Source organism: Pezoporus wallicus, unplaced genomic scaffold, assembly GCF_028554395.1.
Source record: "Pezoporus wallicus isolate ANWC-B61680 ecotype Strahan unplaced genomic scaffold, APGP_CSIRO_Pwel_v1 scaffold_3294, whole genome shotgun sequence".
NCBI lineage: Eukaryota > Metazoa > Chordata > Aves > Psittaciformes > Psittacidae > Pezoporus > Pezoporus wallicus.
Genome location: NW_026635478.1, coordinates 1,084,660 through 1,110,237, shown reverse-complemented (window position 1 = coordinate 1,110,237; position 25,578 = coordinate 1,084,660). Strand labels below are relative to the sequence as shown.

At 38.5% G+C, this 25,578-nt stretch overlaps 1 protein-coding gene and 1 long non-coding RNA gene across 3 annotated transcripts in view; both read left to right on the top strand.

Moving 5' to 3' along the window:
- FGD6 (FYVE, RhoGEF and PH domain containing 6) overlaps positions 1-25,230 on the top strand; it is a 70,368-nt gene extending 45,138 nt beyond the window's left edge. The window contains exons 9-21 of one of the 2 annotated variants that reach the window (XM_057424869.1): positions 4,406-4,456; positions 7,555-7,613; positions 7,709-7,780; positions 8,265-8,333; positions 9,986-10,069; positions 11,238-11,317; positions 16,338-16,440; positions 16,905-17,051; positions 17,874-17,976; positions 19,452-19,579; positions 20,257-20,385; positions 23,147-23,295; positions 24,955-25,230. In XM_057424869.1, the coding sequence (XP_057280852.1) occupies positions 4,406-4,456; positions 7,555-7,613; positions 7,709-7,780; positions 8,265-8,333; positions 9,986-10,069; positions 11,238-11,317; positions 16,338-16,440; positions 16,905-17,051; positions 17,874-17,976; positions 19,452-19,579; positions 20,257-20,385; positions 23,147-23,295; positions 24,955-24,991 (1,211 nt within the window). In that variant the 3' untranslated portion in view covers positions 24,992-25,230. The remainder of the gene's footprint in view (positions 1-4,405; positions 4,457-7,554; positions 7,614-7,708; positions 7,781-8,264; positions 8,334-9,985; positions 10,070-11,237; positions 11,318-16,337; positions 16,441-16,904; positions 17,052-17,873; positions 17,977-19,451; positions 19,580-20,256; positions 20,386-23,146; positions 23,296-24,954) is intronic. The other variant, XM_057424877.1, reaches the window with a different exon arrangement.
- LOC130607633 (uncharacterized) lies at positions 21,797-23,135 on the top strand. The gene is made up of 2 exons (XR_008974296.1): positions 21,797-22,247; positions 22,811-23,135. It is a non-coding gene; the product is annotated as an uncharacterized LOC130607633 (long non-coding RNA).
- Positions 25,231-25,578: the final 348 nt, after the last annotated feature.

The window sequence follows — 25,578 nt, the reverse complement described above, 5'->3', positions numbered from 1 at the left end:
TTTCTTGTTTTCTGTGTGGGTTTCAGGTTTTTTGGAGGGACTGGTTGGTTTGGTCAGGGTTTTTTGGTGGAGAAATATAATATGGAAAATTGGAGCTCAGAGAAGGAAGTGAAAGAAGTCTATGCAACTGTGAACTTCTGCAAGTAGTTCTCCATTTCTGCCCCACCCAGGTGTTTTGCCTGTAAAATCCATTCTCTTTTAAAGGTAAAACACATGTTTTTAGTATACATTTACCACTAAGCGCTTAAGGCTTGTTATGGAGGCATTGGAGGCTGAAGAGCTGGTTTGGGACTAGAAAATCTGGGCTCTATACTTTGTTCTGGCACTGGCATGTTTGGGTGACCTTGAGCAAGTCATCTCCATGATGCAGGGCTTTCTTTTTTGTAAAAGGAGGGTAATGATAGAGGCCTCCTTTGTGAAGTATTTTGAGATGTGTTTGTTGTAGGAGGGAGATGGCTCCTGTAAGGATTTGGAAATACTTAAGGCATTGTTTTTGAAAGCCATTGCTTCTTGATGAACAATTTAAAAATAGCCTCTGTTTATGTAGTAACTGCAAAATAAATGCTCTGTGACCTTTCTTTTGGGCTCTGTAGCAGCTTGTTGGCATTTCCCCAGCAAGTACTTAGACTAGTGATGCTGTGAGAGATACAGACTTAAGTGTTATACAGCAGTTACCAAGTTACTAATGTTGACTGTTTTTATTTTAATCATCTCATTAAAGTCACAGGTGTTGAAAAAAGGGTGAAACCCCCTTATTAAATAGATTATTTTGTAGGGGAAAATCTTAGTGACTCTTATTGATTAAATCACACCATAAAATGGCATTTGGTGAGTTGCTTTATCTTAAAACGTCCAAAATCAGCAGAGCTTTGGATAAGTTCAAAAGTTTATATTAAAAAGGTTGAACAGAGGATCAGGAAGGAGTAAATGCCATTGTCAATATACATAGCAAAGCGAGAGATGTCTGAGGTGAATGGCACTGAAACAGAACTCAGGTGTTGAAGGGCAATTACTTGTGATCATTAACTGTTACTGTGGCTAGAACAAGCTGGTTTAGACCTGAAAAAAAATGATTCTGTAGTGATGGGGGTTGCTGTGAGTGTCCCCAGTCTGCAGACCTTACTGTGGCTGCCCAGATTTAAATGAACCTGCAAATGCAGTTGACAGGAATGGGATTTCAATGCTGGCTGCTGATTCAGAAAAATAATTTCTTTTGTTCAATGCGAGCGTTAAAAGAGATCAGACTAAAAATTTAATTGTGCTGGGGCTGGAAGTGTTATTTTGGATCTGTTTCATTTTCAGTCTGTTCAATCTATCATGCATTTCTGTCATCCTTGAGATTCTCCCTCTTACATATCTGTCTGTATGACCCGTCTGCTCTGTTACCTTGCAGCACCTCTGTGTAATATAGGGCAATCTGTACATAAACTTGTGGTGCAAAATATTTGGAGGGCACACAAAACACTTGGGCCTATTGTTGCAGTGAGTGAGATGCAGTGATGCAGCAGCTGCCCAGGCTGAAAACGGGGGGATCTGTGGGCAAGGGAGGAGGGGGCAGTGGGTGAGTGTAGAGGAGCAAAAATAATCCAGGAAATGAAGCTGCTAGGCTTGAGTCAGCAGGGATTTCTTGCTATTTAGATGTTCTGTGTCAGTGGGACAGCTTTGTACTGGTAACCTGCTGCTACATGGTCGCATCACAAGATTGTTGCTGTGTGCTTTGAAGTGGAGTTACTTTTGTGCTAACAAAAGCAGGAGCAGGTGGACTCATATAAATCAAGCCAAGGAGAGGCACAGCTCAGCTGTGCTTCTGCTTAATTGTACAGCTTCTCCATCCAGCAAGAGAGCTTTCACTTCTTCACATACTGGCAAATACTGGGTCTGGGGAGAGGTTAATTAGAGGCCTCTGATTTCTAATGGAAATAAAAGAGAGGTGATTCTCTCCTCCCAAAAACTTCTGATTTGAGTAGAGGACTTGAGACTGTACGGTATGAACGGGCTCTTTGTTGTATGATAAGCCTCTCTTTTTCTCAACATCAGGTTTGTGGAGAGTCTTGTGTTTGAGAGGCTGAGGGGTTGAAAAACAAGCCTTTGAGCTCACTGCTCCTTCGCAGGTCAGAAAGAGTTGTCAGACTTCAGGCCAGTTACTCTGTTGGGGAAGGATTGCTTAGCGTTTAACTTAATAAAATTAGACAACCTGAAACAAAAAGTAGTTAATGAAGCAGAAGAGAACTTGTAGCAGAAGTGATAGTCACTGCTCCTCAGGAACATGAAAGAGAATTGCTGGCTGCTGTCAGGTAGAGGCAGGGCATAGGGAAATTTTGTCACAGGAATGGTATGGTTTTGTGTAGATTTTTATTGTATTTTGGGGTATCTAGCAGAGTTACGAGTTTTAATTTCTAAGTCTGCCTTTCTGGAGGTATGCTTAAGGTCTTCCTAGTCTGAACAACTAAAGCACATTGAAGAGGGGATTTTTTTTCTGGCAAAGACAGTCAATACAATTCCACCTCAGTATTTGACTTCTGTGTTTATTTTAGCTAGGAATATTTTTGATAATTTTTTATTGTGACGTTATTCCTGTTTGTGAAACCCACTTGTCTGTATAGTTTAAGCCCGTACCTCCAGAAGGTTGCTGCAAGCACAGAATTTACAGTGTGTATTCACAGAAGAGACTAAAAATATCTGTTCTGATGCTTCTCTAAAGCAGAGCTTTAGCTATGAACTGAGGTCCACTTACCAGATATGCATAGGGAGTGTCAAGATCAAAATTATGTATTTATCACTTTCAGGATTTTACAGTTTTATTGACTGCTTCAGTCTTGTAATGCAAAAGCTGCCTTTTTTAAAAACAGAGTTTTAAATGAATACTTTTTTGTTAAAATCTCTGATTTTCCCTCTTCCATTTGCTGGTGTAAAATGTTGTTTTGGGGACCATGTCATAAAGCACAAATATGCCAAGATGCGGTTCCCACGGTTTCTCTCACACCAGCTTTTTATCAGCATAATCTGAGGTGAAGTAAGATGAGTTTTGCTTTTAATGGAACATGCGTCCACCTAAGTATTGCACTGCAATGCCTGGTAGCTGCTACAGCATGAGATCTTGAGGGATGTGAAGGATGTGGTATTTATGAGTATAGCTGGAGAGGTTTTGGTGGCAATGTCAGACTTGTCTTAAAAAGATCACACGTTGCCCAGCGCCTGCTAATGATCAGACAAGACTCTGCGGAGAGCAGAAGGCTGTGGGTGTTCTCACGTCCCAGCCAGACAGACCTCCCAGCATTCCCTCCCCACTTCCCTGCAGGAGACCCCAGCTGGTTCCTCTTCCCTCACTCCAACCTGCTCATGGTTCTCTCTTGAATCCTCCCTTAGGTCTTTGCCAAAAAATAAGATTTCAGTGCCAGGTATTTGTCTTCCTGTAGTTCTGGTTTTCTCCAAGGTTTCATTAACTGTGACACTCTTCACAGCATTACTACTGCAGAAACATGTCTCATAATTCCTTTTCTTTTTTTTTAATCTTTTATTTACATAAGGAAAAGCTTACAATACACTGAGTGGTCTCTGAGGGACACGCATGAAGCAAGACATCTCATGAAGGCAGGAACAATTGGCTCCTGATCCTTCTTGAGTAAAAGAATGAATTTGGGTAGGGCAACCATATGGGAGTTATATCACTCCTACATGAAACTTGTACAACAGAAAAGCTAAAATTGAACGCTTGCTAGAGCACATACGATTAGTTTTCTGTAGGTCTGCCAGAATCTTAATACCTCATTTAAAAGCTAATTATAAATCAGTGTTGTTATTATCAATCTGAAATGTATATTTCTTTGAAAGTTTCTGATTTGATTTCTGTCAATATGAAGCAGTTCAAAGCTGTAGCATGTAAAGAGTAGATGGACTTTTTACTGATTAACATATATATTAACATATATATGTTAATCTTTAACAGGATATTGTAATCTTGGTGAGCTAGACACTATACCAGGGAATGAAAACTCGAGGGGGATGTTTTCTTGTATAGCCATACACTTGGAGTTAATTTTAGCTAAGTAAAACAGATTTTAAAGCTGCCAACACTTTAATGGATTGAGGGTGCCACCTCGTGGCTGAGGAACTAAACTGATAATTTATAATAAAAAATGCCTATTTGAACATAGGGGGTGGGGGAGGTCATAATTGTGAAATCTTGCACTGCCCCGAGCAAGATATCACAATAGGCTTTCGTCATAGAAATGCTAATTTTTCTTTTGTAATTACTTTGACAGATTTAAAAGATTTAGCAGAAGATCTCTGTGGCACAGATCTGCCTGAAAAGCAGACTTCCAGGAAAAGGGTGTTTTTTGCTAGTCTCTGGTGCTGTTTATTTCTTTAACAAAACTATCTCTATATTATTTTTTTCTTTATACAGATTATTTAAAGAATCTTTTAGAAGAATCTGCAGACTATAGGGATACTCAAGGTAAATGTCTCTTTAGATTAAAGGAAAAATAGCTTATGTACATATGAAAACGTATCTAAATTTCAAATGCATGCAAGACACTAAGCCAGTAATATAAATGTTTTCTATTTAATTCTAAGTTTCTCAGCAGAAATACTGCTTGTGTTTCAAAAATGTTTCAAGATTACAGTTGTATCAGCTCACCCTTGAATTGAAACCAGGAGATACAAGTGAAGTTGAACAGGCAGCTTAAGCAGATATTTTGGGCGCTGCTATTGAAAGAGGCAGTCCTTGCATTGGTAGACCTTTCATGACAGGCAGTCTGGTCTACCAGCTGCTCTCCCCCAGCTATGGGCCTTTCTGACTGCCTCTCTCTTTGTGCCAGGACAACCATTAGTGTGGTGGGAGTGAACAAGATCAAGGAGCTGCTCTGGGTTATATTTAAACTGAGGAGTTCTCCAGTTTGGCTTGTTACAAGTTGCACAAACACAACTGACTTCTGCAACTTTGCCTGCATGTGAGGGGAAAAGACGTAAGAGGAAATGGGAAGGAACAGCTGTGATGGAAGAGGACAGTGTGTTTCATGGTAGTTTGGTATTAAGCTAGTTTAACTTGAGTGTAGTGGTGCAATGCACATTCAGACTGTTTCCTTCTTCCATGTGCATACCTCATTAGTTCCAAAAATGCTCCCAGGCAACGTCTCCATTTCGTTTGTGTGAGCTCCTGTCACTTATTTCAGTCTCTTTAGTGACATTTGTGCAAGCCCATTAGGAAGGTTGTGCAGATGCAGTTGACTGGACTGCAATAAAGGAGTGTCTTCAGTGCACTGAGCCAAGTTTGCTTTCTTATAGCTTTATATGCTGATGCAGTGCCATAAATTTTTTGAGTAACTATCTTCCTTAGGACATTTAGACATGTTTGTTTTAGTATATTGAAAATATAAAAAAATATTTTAAATGATTAAGAGAGAGAAAAGTTTGCCTTGCATTTCTTATGGCTGTTAACAATCCAGTGCTTGCACTGCACATTAAATAATTGACCGCTTGAAAAATTAGCAACTTTATAATTTTATTAATAAAATAATAATAAAAAAATAAATTAACTTTATTAATGAGCAACATATTTTATTTTACATTTTCTTGTAATTTCTCCAGCTTCTGTGGTTTTTGTAGTTGTAACTTCCACAATATTTTTTTCTCCCTTCTTATATCAAAGATAAAAGCAGCAGCTTAGTTGTAACAATAACAGTGTTAGCTTTATGCATTTGACATGTTCCACAGTCTAACTTTGAAACTGAGTAAGAATCCTTACTCGTCAAGTTTTTTCTTGTGACAGTTAAGCTTAACTGAATCTGACTTTGCTTAGTTGTTTAATTGAATTAGGGTCGGGGAGGGGAAGACCAGGTTTAGTGATGGTTAGTATTCTTGGAAAAAAACCCTAATAACACATCTTCCTGATGGCCTTCACTTGAATACACTAATTCCAGCTAAGTGGTATAAGAAATGGAATGCACTTCCCTGCCAAAACCCACTTTGTTTATGGACTTTGGCCCTATGGATTATTTTCTGTTGTTGTTTAGTTTTGTTTAGTGTTGGCTGTATAAGTAGCCCTGAGATTCTGGAACATTCCCTTCAATAACCACAAATTTTTCTCTAACTTTCTTCACACTTTCTTGAAGTGAGTCAGTAAAATTTTAGGTTTTTAATAGATATAATAGCTGACAGATGAAGGAAATTATAACAAAAAAATCAGGTACTCGTTCCTGTCTTTGTGAATTTAGCTAAATTTCCCTTCATTTCTTTCAAGTGAATGGGAGCTGGTGGAATGTTTTGGCTGGAGCAGCTCCAACATTTCCTAGCAGGAGACCACCAGCTATTTTTCAGCAGGCTCAGCTGACATCATGACATCTATATCTAAACTAAAATTTTGATAAAATGCTTGATATATGCTATGCTTTTTAACTGTTTGACTCGTGCTTGCATTGCCTTGGTTAATGGAAACAAAAATTCTCCTTAGATTAATTTAGGATCTTTTTGTCCATATCTTAGTTTAGTTTCTTGTATGCCTTCATGACTCTCTGAACCTTTCAGTTCAAATGGTGCACCTTTTAACATGCTTTCTTCCTGAATATGAACTCAACAATAAGGGAAATATATACATTCTACAGTACTAATATTCTAATGATTATCTGGGAAAAAAAACAAGGCCTTGCTTTTACCTGGTTTAGTAGACTTCTCTGTGCACTTTTAAGCAGATGTAGTTGCTTTATTTGAAGTATTTCCGTTACTGAGAAGATGCTAAATACTTTAGAGACTACATTTTATCAAAGCAGTTGTTCCAGGTTTCAATTAAATTAATCTTTTTCTTTTTTTCTTTTCCTACTTAAGTAAATTACAAGTTTTTGGATGAGAACCTTGGATGAGTTCTCTCTCATATACACTCCCTGTTTACATAATCATTTTATGTAACATCTTTTTGCAGTTACACCATAGCATATATTACAATCATTGAATTGTAATTGCTAATTATTGAATATCAGTACTTAATAAAATCTCTTGTCTTCGGCAACTCTTCCCTTTGAGAGATTCTTCTTTCTTCTTTTTTTTTTTTTTTTTGTTTTTCTTCTGGTATTAAAAATTTTACATTTAGAAATTTGAACTTTATACTGTTATCTTGAGGTGCAACAAAACTAAAGGCAGAATAAAGAAATCACAAAGATTTAGATAATTTTTCTAAGTAGTCTATGACTGGCACTGGAGACAATTGTTTAAAATGGAAAAAAATGCATAGTTTCTGTTAAAATGTTAACTTTTCTGCTGTATGCCAAGACAGTGAAATTAAAGTAATTCTTTATGTGATAATCTAGAATTTAATTTTGCTTTTATACTGTTTTGATTAACTGTAAGAAATGATCAGCACTGCTGGTTGAAGCAATGACTTGCTAGTGCACTTATTAAACCATGATCCAAAGACTCTGGGATCTATGGAAGTGCTCCTGGATGCAGTGACTGGTTTTTGAATCTCTGTGTGTTGTGGAAGAGCAATATTGTACCCATGCTTTACAAAATACCAATGCTAACTAGTCTGTATAACCTAATCACCATCTCTTCATCCTTCAGATGCCCTAGCTGTTGTCATAGAAGTTGCAAACCATGCCAACGACATCATGAAGCAAGGAGTAAGTATTTTGATTTACAAAGCTGGTTGACTAAAACTTTTTTCAAGTCATGGGTGCAAGGGCAATTACTTACCTTTTGCTTTTTCTCCCTGTAGGATAACTTTCAGAAACTTATGCAGATCCAGTACAGTTTAAATGGACACCACGAGATTGTACAGCCAGGAAGGGTAGGTCCTCCAGATGGCATTCAGCAGATTGCAGTAAAAGTGCAGCACAGATGATATGCAAAGTACTGAAGCTGGCATTTACCAAGAAGAAAAATGGTCCATCACTTAATTACTCAGTTCTAAAAGTCAAATGAATACTGCTTCTCCATATGTGTGTGTGGGGGGGGCTTAGACATTTATCTGATGAAAACTTGTGATTTTTAGTATGCGATTCCTTGCCAGGTCTTGGAGGCGGTTTATTTTTCCTCAAGCATGGTTTCAAGTGTGGAAAACTAATGCAGCCATTCACACTCACTTTTAGAGAAACCTAAGAGTGAACAGCCTTTCTCAGAAAAGGGGTCTTGAATCCCAAAACTTCTGCAGCACCTCTAGTGTAGTAGTAATAACCATAATCATAATAAGAATGATGATGATGAAGTCAACTCATCTGTACAGCTTGTGCCATGAGAAGCTAGGCTTCAAATGTCTTGTTTTAATTTGCTAGGTCTTTCTGAAGGAGGGAACACTGATGAAGCTGTCCCGGAAGGTCATGCAGCCACGAATGTTTTTTCTGGTAAGGCACTGTATATGTTGCTGTGTACCTAACGCTAATGTAATTTAAAGTGGTTGAAACATTGCACCGCAAACATAAGTAACTAATAAGTGCAGGTAATGGATAAAATGACCAGTTGTTGCTGTGTTACTTGCACAGTTTTAATTTGGAGAGATCATCTATTAGCATACATGCTAATTTTAATAGAAAACTGTTGATTATTAAAATGTATTGTTTGAACAAGGCTCATTTAAAATCTGAGCACTTTTATGCGAAGATGCTGTTGTGGTAGTGCAAAAGCTAACAGTTATTCCATCCCACTTAGCTGTACCAGATCGTAAAACCTACAACTCCATGGCTGCTGTTTTACCCTTCTCTCTCTTTCTCCCTCCTTTCTCCTCCCTTCTTCCCCTGCACAAGCCCCCTGCATCCTGGGCAGGGCACTGAGCTGGAAGTTAAGTGCTGGGTTCTTTTCCTGTCTCTGCTACTGTTTGTTTTGAAACTTCTGTGCATCCCTGAAGTTCCTGTTTCCACTTGAACTTTTATTTATCCCTTTTATTTAGATGGTAAGGCAACTGCTGCCATGTGTAATATGTGGCATTGCTGGTCCACAGTCCTAGCTGAAATCTGCATTGTAGTTACAGTAGTACAAATAAGTATTTCCCTAGGCAGTCATGGAGTAGGAATTCTAAGCTTGCAAGTGACTGTCTTATGCTCTGGAGGTTGTAGCATATAAAGCACTGAGATAATTGGAGATAATTGCAAATTCTGTCAGTTATGGTAATACTCTCAAAAATCTGGTGCTGTGTCGAGCTGGACTTCCCAAATCAGATGTTTATAAATTTGAGTAGATCTAGCTTGGATTTTATTTGTTTTAGTTTTGGAGGTGGTGAGTTTTGGGGTATTTGGGGGGGGGGATTTAAATATAAATATAAATATATATAAATATAAATACTGTGCAGGCTAGTGTTTATGCCTTCAGACACTTCACCAGCAATTTTTCCACTGATCATGTGAAGGCTTGTGAAACATTTGGTTATTTTGCAAAGAACCTCACAGATGAGGCTGTTCAGTTTTCTGGTCTATGTTTATGTGCACTAGCGAAGTTTGGATCCATTTGTTGAACAACAAATAAATCTCAATAGCTGTTCAGTAAGTGCAGTGAATGAAGCCAAGTCTGGTGGAACAGGAAATAAACAGTAGATGCACATTTAAGCTGGTAAAATTCACATGATACATGCGGATAAGTTTGTCCTTATAAGCATAAATTACTAATCTTAATTCTACTGTCTCTGAATTTCTGGAATGTTTTGCTTTGTTTGAATGCTTAATTCTAATATTCTTTTAAAGTAGCTTGCTATGCAGTACAGCTGTGTACACGAGAAACATCTTTGTCCTTTTTGACAGCCTGTTCTTTGACATCCGTGCACTGTTTAGTCATGTGCCAAATGTATATTTACACAAGGATGATATAAATAGACACCTATTGTTACCTAAATTCATACATGAAAATGTTTCTTGGGTTCTAAGTGGAATAATAGGAAGTAGAACATGCCCTTCTGGACAGTTGATCTCAATGCTGTATGAGTTCTGTACTTCCAGTAAAATGCATCTGAAATTATCTGTCTCTAAACAGTCTTCAGTCATTAAAAAACATTGCTTCTGTATTACAGTTCAATGATGCCCTGTTGTATACAACCCCGGTTCAGTCAGGGATGTATAAACTTAACAACATGCTGTCGTTGGCTGGAATGAAGGTGAGTCACTTGTTAGAAGAGTCTTTCTCCAAATCTATTTAAACTCAGGCCTTCAAATGTTCAAAACACAACTATGTTTATTGTTGGAAAGAGATTTAAAGATGCTTACGTTCCAGAGGAGTCCTACAGGCTGAATCTTTCTTGCATAATATGGCCTGTGGGATTGCTATCTAGGTTTCCCTAAAAAACCTGTGTTGCTGCAGGATGATCTCACCTGCATTTCATCCAGTATTGTGCTACTCTGGAACAGTCTGCCTACTTCCTGAGATTGCCTCTCTTTTGCTTTGTAACTGCTTTTTATTGCCTACGTGCAGAGCTTAGGCCTGTGAAATCTCTGGTGGATTAAATCTCCGTGGTTTATAGAGATCTGATAGTGAGGGGAGACATGGCTTTTGCTTCTGAGCCTTTGTGAAAACCACAAAAGTTAAGCCCTGAGCCCCTCTGGGTAGTGATAAGGGACACACATGCCATATATTGACATAATCTCTGACATGACAGTGGGAACAACAAACCATTGCCTTGGGAATGAAGTAACTTGTCTCTGGTCCTGTCAGATAAAAGCACCAAGTCCAGCTGCAGTGCAGGTCTGGCACCCAAGTCCGAGCTTTCGCAGGCAGAGCTGCAAAATCACTTCTGCCAGCAGATGTGTCATGGTGGCTCAGAAACCACTCTTGGCTTTTAAACCTCCTTATATTTGAAACTTGGTAGCTCAGAAGGGTTAGCAGGGCAATCCAGCCCTTGGAGGTATGGGGCAGATACCCATTGTGGGGTACACAGGCAGGTTGAATCTTCTCCTGTAGCAGCAGCAGTGCCTTTTTGTGCCCAGCTGCAGGAGGTAATTAGAGGGCAATGGGCCTGGGCATGTTGAAGCACAGCAGGAGTTTCATTGGCCTGTGTGTCACCAGTGTTAGTATAGGCCACAGTGAAATAAAAATTTGGGTTGCATGTAATTTTATCATAGCTGGGCCCTCTGAGGTGTATGAGCAGAGATTTTTCTTTCCAATGTACCAGTAAAAGTGTAAGGGATTTCACAGTAAGTAAAACTAAAGTGTAAATGATTGTACAATAAGTAAAACTAAAGTGTAAGGGATTTTACAGTAAGTAAAACTAAAGTGACTGTGAAAGTACCATTTCAGTTTGAATGTCAAGTTTTCTCTCTTAATGGAAGGTTAAAAAGCCAACCCAGGAAGCATATCAGAATGAACTGAACATTGAAAGCGTAGAGAGATCCTTCATTCTTTCGGCAAGGTAAGTCTTACAAATGAAAACGCCATGTAAGCTTTTTATAGCTCATTGTGCACTTATGTAATGCAAAGTTACCTTTGGCTGGAGTAGTTACAGAACAGAGGGAATGCCAGATGGATTTCTGGAAATAAGGTAGGCTTTGTTCTAATCTACTTCTGTTCACATTCAAAATCTAATTTTGAAAATTTAAGTTTATTTTTAAATGGGCCAGCAGAAAGGAAGCCTGATCACATGTAATAAGTTTCACAGATACCGTATGAATTTCTAGTTTCTCATACAGTTCACCCTAACTTGTAAGGAAGACTGCCTGTTGTGAAATGATGGATAGAAGCACAAAAGATACAGTAAATGTAGCTGATATTTGAGCAATTTGGGCTTAAAGCTACAGCTGGTAGGGATTCTGCTGTTCTCAGAACCATTAACAATTGGAGTGAGTAAAACTCTTGCTTGGCTCCTGCTGTTCAGCTTATACACCTTCAGAAACTTGAACAGAAACACTATCCTCTCACTGCCTTCCCTTGAGAGGAAGAAGAAATCAAATATTTTTGTTTCGGTTAATTTTAGGCTTTGCTTTTCAGTGGTTTTTTTTTGTTCTTCCAAAGTTACTTATGCATTAAGTTCATGCATTAACAGGACAGGATATGAAGCATGACAATAAATTTCGATATCATCATTGGTAACTGATATAAATTGGAAGAAGTCATCTTGGTCTTCAGTGTAATTGAAACAAGAAATGGATCTCAGTGAACCTGAAATTATGGAAATGGCAGCAATTATTGGAACAGTGGTTGTCTTCAACAGAAAACCAAATTCTCTGTTTAGAAGAAAAGGATAAATGGCCACTAAGCCAGAGTAACTCTGGTCTGCCTTCAGTGAGATGCCTTTAGCAAAGAGCTGGTTTTGTGGATTGTTGGTTTTGCTACATTTGAGTTGAAGTTTCATGTGTTCTGATATTTGTGACGGTGCTGATACCAGTGAAGGAAGACATGTTTTTTTCTTTTGTTTAGCAAAGCTGAGCAAGGGCAGACGCTTCTTTTTGTGTGACCTTGTAAGCACCGACATGAGGATGTCTGCACAAAGACAGCAGTTATCTCTAGCTGAGGGGTAGACCAAGGTTAACCATGTCAAAGTAGCCAAAGGAAGTAGTTTGACTGTCTGAGCAATAGTTATTTATAACAATAGACTTGAAAAATACAAAAATACTCCTTCAACAAATTTAAATGTTTCTCATAGTTCATTTGCACAGTGGGGAAAAAAAATGCATGTCACAGTTTAGAGTGTGATTCTGCTTCAGTCTAATGTGAGCAGGCCCTTACTGCTTAGGTGCCTCAGTGACTGGGTGTCACACAAATACATGAAGACATTTATGCGATTGCAGTAGGCAATGTGGATTTATCTCTGCTTGACTTGAAACAGTGTTTCACTTTGAATTCAGTCATTTAAGAAAATTGTAAGAAATCACTGGAACCTGTAAAAAGATTGTCATCTTGAAATACAGCCTACCTTCTTCCACAAAACATGACAGACTTGTCCCTTTGAGGAACTGATTAAGTGGTAGATTAAAAGCAGCTCCTGTAAAATGCATGCTAGTCCCATGGGGAAAACCCCTTATATATAACATTTTCATGAAATTGGGCAGAGTTTGTGACATGTTTTTGTTTTGACCTTGCAATTACTGGAATTAACCTCACATTACCAACTAAAGCTGCTCTGATTTACTTTCTTTTTTAGTGTTGTTGATCTTGCATCTCTGCAGTGTTCAGTTCTGTTATTTTTATACTTGCTGGAAGCTGTGTGTATGTCAGAGCCCTAAGTTACACAACAGTGATGGGAGGTTGCATTTGCTGGGGATAAAGGAGGTGCTGAGGGCCCCAGGTGTAAAATAGCGGTTTTCAGATTGTTACCCATCTGTGAGTCCTGGGCCCATTATGATGTAGGAGGGAAACAAGTGAAAAACTACCAGCAATAGGTGCTTGCATGTATTTTTTCACAGTTAAATGTATTTTTCCTATTGATGAATATCCTGGATGTGAAAAGAATCAGTAGCTTGTCAATACAGCCTACATCTTCCTTGTGATGACACCTCATTCTAACAGATACTGATTCCTTTGTGGTAAAAATCCCAATTGCAAAACTGTTGAAATCTTACAGACATTGGAAACAAATTTTGCTTTTGTCTTTTCAAATAGTAAGTATTATGTGGAATGTATACCAGAGAAGAGATTCTGAAATGATCCTGGGGATAGAGATGGGGAGGGTAGCAATTAAGCTGGTGAAAAATTGCTAGTCATAAAAAGTAAGCCAGTTAACAAAAGAAGTGTAGATTACTACTTAGACAAGAGTCTTTTATCATTTCAGGTTTAGTTTTACTGCCTGGTTTATATATTTATTTATTCTGCTTTGTCTAGTCTGTGTTGAGGTTTCAGTTTTCCTGGGATAGCTGTAGGAATGTGTATTGTTTTACATGGTACAATGCAGTATTGTACTAGAAATCTCTTAATTGGAGAAACAAGTTAGCACACCTGCATGATATGGCACTGTACAGCAGTAAAGCTTCAGTCCTGAAAACAACAGTCATGCCAGCCTGAAGTGGTGTGAGGCCAGCTGGTCCCATCCCCCTCAAGGCTAGCATCCCCTCAATAAGGATAGTGAAGAGCTGCCCCAGGCAGACCTAGCTGCGTTGCTTCCCCTAACATAAGGATAGTTCATGGGATACTAGCTCAGCTAGGAGAGGTGCCCTAAGGCTCTGATCTTGAAAGCAACAGGGGTATAATTCTGAGAGCCCTCCTGGGACCACTGAGCTGCTTAGCTCCATTGGGTAGCTGTGGTGTGTGCCCCTAGCACACATGTTTGCCAGTAATAACAATTGCTGGGGCTCTCTGCAGTCCATTCAGAGTTTTCTGCTGTTTTGTTAAATAAAGAAATAAATAATAATAACTTTGAAAAACCTGAAGAAAACCCTGCAATTTTAGTAAACAAAATTATTTTTGGGAGGCTGCAAGAAATACTGGACCTGCAGCGAGAGAAGCTGGGTAGGGCTGTGCAGCTGGGGAGGAGGGCTGGGAGTGACAGCAGAAGGAACTCTGCCCATTTTGCTGTACTATACCATTACATCAATTCAGTTGCTGATGGCATTGCCTTTGCTGTTAAATTCTGAAGGGGCTGTAAGCAATCCTAAAGGCTAGCACTAGCAAACCTACCAAGCACGAGCTCCACAGCTGAACACTGGGACATAAGCCACATAGCTCATGCGCAAGCAGCCTCATGTGTATCAGTCCCTACATGATAGGGGAACGCTTAATCTCCAAAAACTGGGCTAACTTTAAATGTAATTATTTAATATAGGAACCTAGTTAAATGTAACCAGATTTTGGAAAAGCCAAAGGAGTTGATCAGTTATGGATGTTACATAGCTAATGCAGGCCAGTTGTTCATTCCAGATGAGGCAGCAAAAGTAAATAAACTGAACAAAGTGTTCCATGTAGAGTGTGAGATATTGGGACAGACAATAATACATTGCTTTACCCTTCCTTATGTCTTATCTCCTCTCCTCTTGTTTTGATTTTATTCCTGTGTGTGCTAGACAGTCTGGGTTTTTTTTCCCCTTGTGCTTCACAGGCTTTCCCTGTGAGGGGAACCTTACCAGATTTGTCCTCTCTGATTCTGTATAGTACTCAGTTTCATCCAATTCAAAACCCTGGCTCAAAGTATTTTTCCTAAAGGTTCAAAGATGATCAAAGCTTCCAAATTCATCTACAAAGGTCTTTAAAAAGTAATTGGTATTGCACATCCAGTTTGCTTTCCTCTTCCCAACTTTCCTTTTTATATATTTATCTGGTTCAAATTAATTTATTCCAAATTAATTTATTTGATACTGTTTAAGAAGCAAGGAATAAAAATAATGTTGGTAGTAGATACTGATTAAATCTTAGAAGCCGTTTTTAAGCTGACATGTCATCTTAAACATGTCAAGCTGTTCCTTTCCCACAAAACTGCTTCTTCCTTCCTTAGAGCACCCTCTATAGCGCTCGTACAATTGTTCAGCATAATGAACCCAGTCAGTAAACTGATCCAGAGCCAGGTCAAATGGTTGCTTTAATATGGATTTGTACCCCAATCCAGTGCACTGTGCCTATATAGCCCACTGTGTTACCATGTGTGTTGTGGCATGAGTGAAAATAAGACCTAGTGGCTGACAGGGAGTCTAGGAGCCTGCCCTTTGCAACAGGAGAAGCATGGATTTTTATTATATGAAAGTGGTAGTGGGCCCATGGCCAGAGGAAGTGCTTTGGCATTGCACATAATTTAGTGTAGCTACAGGCTGTGCCAGGCACTCCTTGTTCCCCCTACTCCCCATGCCATGCCACTTCAGCCTAATGTTTTCCTTGCACTTGGTTAGTGATCCACCAGCTGTGGGATAGAGAGGTACAGGAAGCTCATATGTTTATCTCTTCGAGTTAGCTAATCCAATGGAAAAATTCGAAAGAGAAGAATCATTTCAAAGCAGCATGACCCAGTAGGAGCACAAGGCTGGGGAAGAGACAGTGTATTTTTCCTGACAGAAGTTTGAGGTTTCATAGAGCTGAGTATAACAAACTGCACTTTGATGCAGAAGGAAGGGGAGGGGGGGAGGAAAAGCTTGCTGAAATTTCAGGGTCCCTCTCAAAAGAGGAGGGCCCATGTCTTTGTTCTTGGAGCACCATTTAGACCAGTAAATGATAATGACGAAGAAGCCCTGAAACAATCACAAGGTTTTGGAAAGAGGAAAGAGGGAAAGGGAATCCACATTATAATGACAGACACAGAAATCTTTTTTATCATTAATCAACACAAATGACTGACACCATGCAGACAGCTAAAACAATGATGCCTGTTTCAGCAGGAACTGGAGATGCTCTATAAAACTGAAATTGCAAGAGAGTTAAGTCAGTGTGTAATAAAGCCAGTGGGATTCTAATCAACACTTGCTTCTTAGTTTTAAATGTTAGTAATAATAAATTTATATTTTTTTTTACTCCAACAGTTCTGCTACAGAAAGAGATGAGTGGTTAGAAGCCATCTCCAAGTCAATTGAAGAATATACAAAAAAAAGAATCACATTTAATCCTAGCAAAAGTCTTGAAGAGGTATGTCACACCGTTATTGTTGTGTTTTTCCTTTTTTGAATACAAAGCTTCTCTGTATTTAGAGAAACAAGGGGCATTCCATAATGAATAATACAACAGGATGGTAAATGGTAAGTGAACAGAACAATACATCATTCGTAATGTTACCTGCTTCATACATTTATTTTCTTCAAAAAAATCCAAGCCAGGTTTTCAATTCTGTCTGTAATCTTGCTAAAAGCAAGGTATAAATAGGCTGGTAAAGCTTGAAAGTCACACAGCCTTTTTGAACTAATTAAATACAGCTCTCTCTTCAGGGTTGCATTATAATGGTCACTGATGAAATAGAAGATAACATTTAAAACCATGACAATTTATCAGAGAAGGCTTTTCAATGTTAATTAGACTTGCCCTATAATCACTGATTAATATTAATCTTATTTCTCATCACTGAATGCAATGATATTCTGCCTATGTTCTCTCAGGCAGATCCAGAGAAACAGGAAGAAGATAGTCCGCTCGGATCAAAGGCTCCAATCTGGATCCCTGATACTAGAGCCACAATGTGTATGATCTGCACAAGTGAATTCACCTTGACTTGGCGAAGGCATCACTGCAGGGCATGTGGAAAGGTTGGGCAATTTTGTCATCACCTTTTCCATTAGTCATTCAGGTTCCTTGTGTGACAAATGCAGATGGAGCCTGATTGTGCCACAGCTCTTTTAAGAGAATGCTGTACTGTGACACAATTGTATGGATTAAAACCATCATGTAGGAGTTGCCTGCTTCTTTGTTTTAGAGCAAGGTGTTATAATAGAGCAGTGTTCAACCTTTTAATCTGTTACATGTTTCTTATTTTGTGTTTTGGAGTACTATTTACAATTGTCTTCCGCTTCTGTAAATACGTTGTACAAACAGAGAATGTAAGCTGAAATGAGGAAAAATATCTTCCTCGCCAATTTTGATAAGATAAATAATGATTTTTGGTTTTATGTTGGTACCAAGCTATATATATATATATATTTAACACTTATGACAGGTATATCTAATAAACCTTTCTTCTTGTTTTAATCAAGTGAGAATACAGAATTCAGTGCAGTTGAGACATCTGTGTTGTAGAGAAATTGTCAAGAGAGCAATTACTATTTTTAGTTATTTCTTTAAAATCTTATGATTTAAACAGTTCAGTAACACAGTAAGTTTGTTCTTCTCTTCATGGATTGTTAATGTTGGTTTATTAACTTGTGTAACTCAGTGATTTATTTTTTTTATATTTTAATTGTTATAATTTAGAGGAGGAAAAGAGCAGCATGTTGAACATAAGGACATAGGGTAAAGCCAAAAACTTAAACCAGGTTCTGTTACAGCCTTAACAGTGCTGAAATGAATGTCTTTGAGCATTTGGTGATTTACAAGCACACATCATGTACAATAATGCTTTTATCTGTTTCCAGATTGTTTGTCAAGCTTGTTCATCAAATAAACATGGTTTAGACTACATGAAAAACCAGCCAGCAAGAGTATGTGATCATTGCTTCAGGGAGCTACAGAAACAAGGTAAAGAAATTCTTCACAAGCTGTCTTATTTTTGTGGCCCTTATTAACATATGTTTGTGCCTCATCCTTACTGCTGGATTCAACTGCCTAATTCTGCTAGTCACTGACAAGTCTTAGGCATCTGAGTTTATAAAAGGCCCAAGCAAGTTTCTGTGGAGTAAGCTAGGAAGTGAATTTTCAATACATTGGCTCTTTCTTCCAGGAACGTGCATTTGCCCTATGGTAATGACATGTACCATATACCTCTTTCTTCTTGAGATAACTAGTGTTACATTGCTTTTCATCTTATATTTATGCAGAAACGAACATAAAGTCAGTGCAGGCATCTCTGAGTGAAATGGGAATCCAGTCCCATCTCACAAGACTTGCTCTGAATTCTGCCAAAGACTCTAGTATAAAATATGCAAGCAGCCATAAGCAGGGACTGGAACAGTTTGCTGCCTTTCCCATTGGCAGAGGCTACAGTTCAACACAAGCTCTATAGGGTATCAGGAAATCTGTGATTCCCCAGGGAAATAATCAGGCTATGGCTTCTAGCATGCTGGCAGTGACATTTCTCATGGGGATATGGAAAGCAGCATCGGCAACCCTTGAAGTGCTGGTGGGAGCCTGCGTTGATGCAGAAGGTGGATTGTATGGACCACCTGCAGGTCTGTGGGTTGGGCACTAGAGGCTCCTGTGCTGCAGGCAATTGCAGGTGCTTTTAGCTGGGAAGAGAGCTGCACAGCAAGTGGGTACAGGTCGCAATCCAATTGCTCTCCTGCTCTGCTTATTATTTCAGAGCCTCGGCAGGGGCTCTGCTCAGGGACAACTCTAGAAGTAGACTTAATGAAGCTATTCCTTCCAGGATGGGCTGTGAAACAGTGGTAGGTCTTGCTAGAAAATAGGGTTTTAAAGGAGTGAAGTGTTGCAGAAGTCTTCCAAGAGAGATAAAGGGAATGCCAGTGGCAGTGGAGAAGTATGGATTTGACTCTGTAGATGGGAATCTCCAGAAGTGCATGAATGATGGCATGATGCTGGAAGAGGAACTGTGTAGCACCCATACTGAAAAAAGCTGAGAAGATAACAGATGTAGAGGACTGAAGGACAGTGTTGGGGAACAGATGTTAAGCACAGGCTGAACTGCAGAGGACAGCTCTAAAACTTTGGTGTGGTTTTTAAGACTTAATTTTCACCCTGCATATGGGCAAAGGTAGTTCATCATCAAAAGCACAGACTGTAAGCAAACAAGACCAATCCATGTGGTTTTCATTTTCTTGTGGGCTTTTTTTTTCAGTCTGGGTGTGATTTGAGAGATTCTAATTCATGTTGTTGATGATAATACTGAAAAGTTAATTCCACACAATGTGATTGTTATTTTTGCAACAGCTAATCAGAAGAAAAATGTCAGCTGTTTTTAAGAAAAAAGTCCAAGAATCACTGCCTGTGTTTAGTCACCTATGACATGAAAGCCATATTTATCCTATGTATTTTAGATAACCAGTGCACTCCTAAGAGTGGATCCCCAGTCAACCATAAATCTCCATCAAGTGCCTTGTCTACAGTTTTACACAGCATTCCCTCTGGAAGAAAGCAGAAAAAAATTCCTGCAGCCCTCAAAGAAGTAAGTTGATATTATATCATCAATATTAACAATGAAAAAAATAGTTCCATATTTAGGCATCTCTTTAGAAATCTGCAAAGTCAAAATTTGCCCGTAACAGTGGCTTGCCCTTTAGTTTTAGGCAGGGACCTGAACTTTGAAGCAGAATATAAACTGCATAAACACCTGTGAGACTGTGATTCAGGGAGATAGTTGGAATTTTAATTTCTTTCCTGCTTCCCTATGTTTCAAGGAATGGTGATTTACCACTGCACCAACAGTCAATGCCTACACCAACTCAGCTCCTAGCTTATGATTAGGAAAGGTAGAGCTAAACTCTCCCTACCTATGCTGGAGGTTTTGGGAATGGAAGGAAGTAATTTTTTTCTTCTTACATAAATGTGTGTTCTCCATCTGTGTGTGATCCTCAGTGTTTCAGCCCTCTTTTGTCTTGTTGCATCCAATTTAAGTTCCAACCCTAATGACTGCAGAAACCTCTCTTGCAGACCAGATAGAAGGTGGCAGACAAAATCAGTTTTCTTTCAGCCGTCTGAGTTAATTAGCAACATTAACTTGAGATCGGGTAAGAATTGGAGTCTTTGACAGGACAGGGCACTGGAGATCTGTTTTAAAAAAATCTGTACTGTGAAAACCTGGTCAGATGCATACATACTTTTGGGGTTTGTTTGTCTCTTCAGGTTTCGGCAAATACAGAAGACTCTACAATGAGTGGCTATCTACACAGATCTAAGGGCAGTAAGAAACCATGGAAACACCTATGGTTTGTTATAAAAAATAAGGTGCTATATACATATGCTGCTAGTGAGGTAAGAGGTTACATATTAGAAATCAAATAGCCAATGATAATACTTTCTTTGTTACAAAGCTGTTTATTTTTATCATCTGGCAACAAGCTATAGTTAGATCACGTAATGCTAACTGGTCTGATTGCATTATAGTATTTTGAAAAGGCCCAGTGACTTAGTACCATAACATGCTGATACAGCTCCACTGTTTCTGATTCCAGACCTAGCTTTGAGTACTTCTGCATTACACACCATTGCACAGTTGTAGGTATGTTCTGAGTCAGCTGAATACATGGAGGTCTGTTTGGATGCATCATGCTGGGCTAGTGGCAAAGACAACCTTATAAAAGCATCTTGAAGTATCTTGTTCTGAAGTTCCATATGGTATCTTGAATGTTTGGAAAATGAGCAGACTAAATCTCTTCTCAAACTGTCATCTTCAGCCTGGAGTTACTATTTAATACACAGTGTGGCAGTAGAAAAAAGAAATGCATCTTATCTAATGGCATTTGCTATTTTTATTTAGAATGTGTAGTTCTGTTGTAGTGTGGAATAATCTAATCAATATGTATAAGCTTGGCACATCCGAGCATGTGCTGAGGATGTAGTTTTATTGCATCTTATAATGTCTTGCAGCATATATGGATGCACTGTAGCACTGGAAGATCTTGGGTTTCACCTTTGTGTATTACATATTATAGTTTGCTAATAGCTTTGAAGAGCAAAATATCCAAGGCATCTGTTTAAAGGCATTGCCATCCTTTACTTTTCTTCCAAAATGTAAGGCCCAGCCTATCCTGGGCCTGATATTTTGTAAAGAATTACCCTTCTTTACCCTCGTGCCACTCCCACTCTAGCTATTTCCTGGTTTATGCTCAGATTTGTTCCTCCTGTAGTGCCAATCTTTATTTTGAATTTCTGAATTATGTCCAGAAACTGTGATGTTATTTCCACCACAGCATTGTCAATAGTAAAACCCCAAGTATTTGTAAAACTACCTTTGATTAGGTACTTTTGCAAAGATTTGACAAATATTTTACAGCAATGTGTCTTTCCCGGTAGTTGCAAAGGAGACTTTAACAAAGGGTAAAGAAAGGCATATTTGTCTGTGACAGTCACCTTAAATTTTCTTTTGCTGATATTAGCCTTCCAGAGTAGCTTCAGTTTGCAGATCAAAATCATAAAATTAACTCTTTCCTGTTTTCTTTAAACTAAGGAATAGCTGTCTTTATTTTTCATCCTGATGAGCCATTGCAGGAGACATTGTTTAGAGGCTCAAGGGAAGGTCCAGTGTGGCCTTAGCCAGAAAGCTCCAGTTAAACTACTTCTGTTAGTTCCACGTGATATCAAGTTTAGTGCTAAAAAGACCACTTATTAGTGGTACAAAAACTTAAGATACTAAAAGCTACCTGAGATACTAAAAGTTACCTAAGATACTAAAAGGTGCCTAAGATATTAAACCAGATTTCTAAGCCTTACTTGACTGTTTTCCAACATCAAGAAATGTTGCTTTCTCAGGATACTCTTGTTTCAATGTAGAGGCAATTACCAAAGTCTTCACCTGATGTGTCGGTGTTTATGTGCATTCATTATTTATTTTTTTACTCTCCAGAAGCATTGCAGGTCCCTGCCTAGTTACAAAACACTGTTTTGGAATATGCAAAGGACGAAAATATGTTTTCCTTTTTCCCCCTTCCAGAAATTCTGGGCATAAAAAAAGGAAGCAATTGAGATAACTGAGGAAGGGAAAAGGTTGCCTTATTAGCCAGGTTTTGAAATTAAATGAAGAGGAGGTAAAAAGGTGCAGCTTCTCTTGCTACTCTGTACTAGCCAACCACTTGGCTAGGAAAACGCTTAGCAACCTTTTTTCCCTATGCTCTGTCGTGGTTTAAAACCAGCCAGACAGCTCATTCACTCACTCCCCCCCTTCTTTCCCTCCCCCTACTCCTGGAGGGACGGAGAGGAAAATCAAAAAGAATGCAACTCCCACGGGTTGAGATAAGAACAGTTTAGTAACTAAGGTATAACACAGATCACCACCACTACCACCAACGATAACAGTGATAAAGGAAATAACAAGGGAAGAGAATACAACACCTCAGCACCAGCTGACTGGTAACTTGCCCCCCCAGCCCAACCAAGCACCGACCCATACCTCCTCCAACCCCGCAGTCCCAGCCCTTCCGGCTCACTCCCAGTTACATCCTGGGCATGACGTGCTGTGGTATGGAATACCTCTTTGGTCAGTTTGGGTCAGGTGTCCTGTCTCTGCTTCCTCCTGGCTTCCCCTCCTCCCTGGCAGAGCATGAGGCTCACAAAGTCCTTGGCCAAACCAAAACATCATTGTCAGCTCTGTTCCCAGGCCGAAAGTCAAAACACAGCACTGCACCAGCTACCAAGAAGGAGAAAAATGACTGCTACTGCTGAACCCAGGACAGCTCTTTAGTTTTCAGCACCAGGAAGCAAAATAAGTTTAACCGTCATTAAGTATTTGGAGTGTGACTCCTGTGCTTGAGAAAAGAATATCAAGATGTTACCAGGGAAATGGGAAATAAAAAGAGGAACAGCTATGTTGAAGTCTATGAGGTTTTGTTATTTCCTGTCCCTCGATTCATGCATGGAGACTATAAAAAGCAGCATTTTGTACGTGACTATTTGTAACAACCTGTTTGTTGTATAGTATGTTGCAATGGTATGGTGCATGAGTAAGTCTAAATGCATTTCTTAGTATGTCTTACATGCTCAATTTTGTCTCGTTTGCTTTTTTTCCCCCATAAAATAGGATGTGGCAGCATTAGAGAGCCAGCCTTTACTTGGATTCACAGTCAGTGAAGTAAAAGATGAAAACTCAGAGTCTAGAGTGTTCCATTTACTGCACAAAAACACTTTATTTTATATATTTAAAGCAGATGATCCCCATTCAGCTCAAAAGTAAGAAACTATTTGATTTGTTACTTTTTTCTAGAAAATGGTTCAGAAATCATGAATATTAATGTTCACAGATTAAGCATATGTACCGAAAATGCATATTATAACATATGTAAACAAAACGTTTAAATTACTTAAACATAAGGTCCTGGTTTCATTAGGACTTCTGAAATGCTTTAAATGAAGAAGCAGACTGTCCTTTGCAAAAGAATAAATATAGGAGAATGAAAAAGTTTTAGAAAGGTAAAATAAAAAACCTTTCTTTTTTAGCCTATTCCTCTATCCCTGGTCTGCTGAAGTGAGAATTGAATGTTACCTTTGGAGAAATCAGAAAATGTGTTTTAAGAATTAACTGATGTGTCCCTTCTTTTATTTCCAGCTGTAAATTTTAATTATTTTTAATTAATATATGGCAGTGAAAATAAAGCAAACCCTACAAAGTAAGGGACACACGTTTGAAGTGTGTGTGCAGATATGCGTGAGCACCTGGCATGCTTAGTATGTTCAGACCAAAAGCTTGAATTCAAAGAATACTTACACAAGCTGTTTCATTTAAAGTCCTGCTGATGTGTCTGAGTTTGGAGTCATATTTATCAATGTATGTATTATGTGTGATTTATATGAAATAACCTAGAAGCTTGGGCATTAATCAGGAGACAATATTTGCTATATGAATCATGGAGTAGACTAGAATTCAGCGTGGAAGCAGTAGATTAATCTTGCCTGTATGCTTATCTTATATGACTGGTTTCACTGCAGTTCTCCCAAATGAATTTTACATTAATACAATAGATGTCATGTGCTAACTAGTCCATTATTAATACTTAAGCATTCAAAGGGCTGCATGAATAGTTTTGTGCAAATAGGGATATTCAAGAAAACAAAATAGTCAGCACAACTGAAAATTCTGAACAGCTGCAAACATGCTTAAATACACTTCTCTACACAAAATCTGTAAGTCGTTAATTGATTTTGGGGGGTATTTTGTCTTGCAGATGCATACAAATATTTTCTTGTTAGTTACAATACCATTCCCTTGTTTCCACTGTGTCCTTATTCGTACTGTATAAAACAAAACTAAAAAAAGATCCAAGGCATTCAATAGCATTGTTTTCCTATTCAGACAATTGTTTTTTTTCATCAGTAGGAAAACTTGAAATTGGACATACTCTTTTTTACTCTAGCTAGGAATAACGTTCAGTACCTTAAAATGCAAGCTTTGTTTGAGTAATATCGTTAGGAGACTTATGCTGAACCTCTAGAATAAATGCTGCTTTGATAGCATTAAAAAAAAAACAAAGAACATGCTGTTGGCCTGTTTACATCAGCGGATGCTATTTTGTCCAACTAGGGCCAAGAAAATCTCTCTGTATCTGTGTAAGTACAGTAATAAATTTTAACAAGACGTTTACTGCTAGAGCTGATAAATTTCTTAGTCCAGTACTGCCTTCAATGCTTCTATCATCTGGCCTTGTACTGATAGCTAATACATCTCTAGCAAGCTTTGTATGTTTGGACTCACTGAATGTATTTCTGGCATTTGCACAAACAGACCAACTGCTAATGCCAGTATGGTATTATTTCTTGTGTGGATCTGTAGCTAGTCAAAGCAGTGTGATTTACACTTTTACCAGCAACTGCCTAACAGTGATTTTCTAATAGGTGGATAGAAGCTTTTCAAGAAGGCACCATATTATAGCAGTGTCAGCATCGTGTCTGCAAGCTTAAAGGAAAATGTCCAGGAATGGTGGTAAAAGAGAGTACAGCAGCTGTTCAAAGAAATGGAATCCTGCCGTCTCAGCTTCCACAAAATTGTATATTTGTCAGGATTAGGAGTTGTTGCATTTTTAGTGTAAGGTAATATTTTTTTAAAGAACTGTGTGTATTTCTGTGTTGATACAAAATATGTTATTTATTAAATTCCAGTGTTTACTTAAATGGTCAGAATGATTTGTGAGGTCTGCTCTGAGGTCCAAAGTGCCCGTGTCTTCAGAATGGTGAGGGGTTGGTCAACATATTCCTAAAGTTTATTTAAAAAAAAAAACAAAAAAAACAAAACAAAACACAAAACAAATCCGTTGCAGTTGTACAGTTCCTCATTATTTGTGTATAGGTCATGAATTGCCGACGCTCACTTTGCAAGTTAGCAAGAACAGATTAGAATAGGAATTGCAAAGATTCTGGATCTTTGTTGGCTTTGTAAACTCCTTTATGAGAAGTTGTATGATACTGCTGCTCCTTTCCTTGAATGGCAATTGAAATCTTGCTTACCAGTACATTAAAACA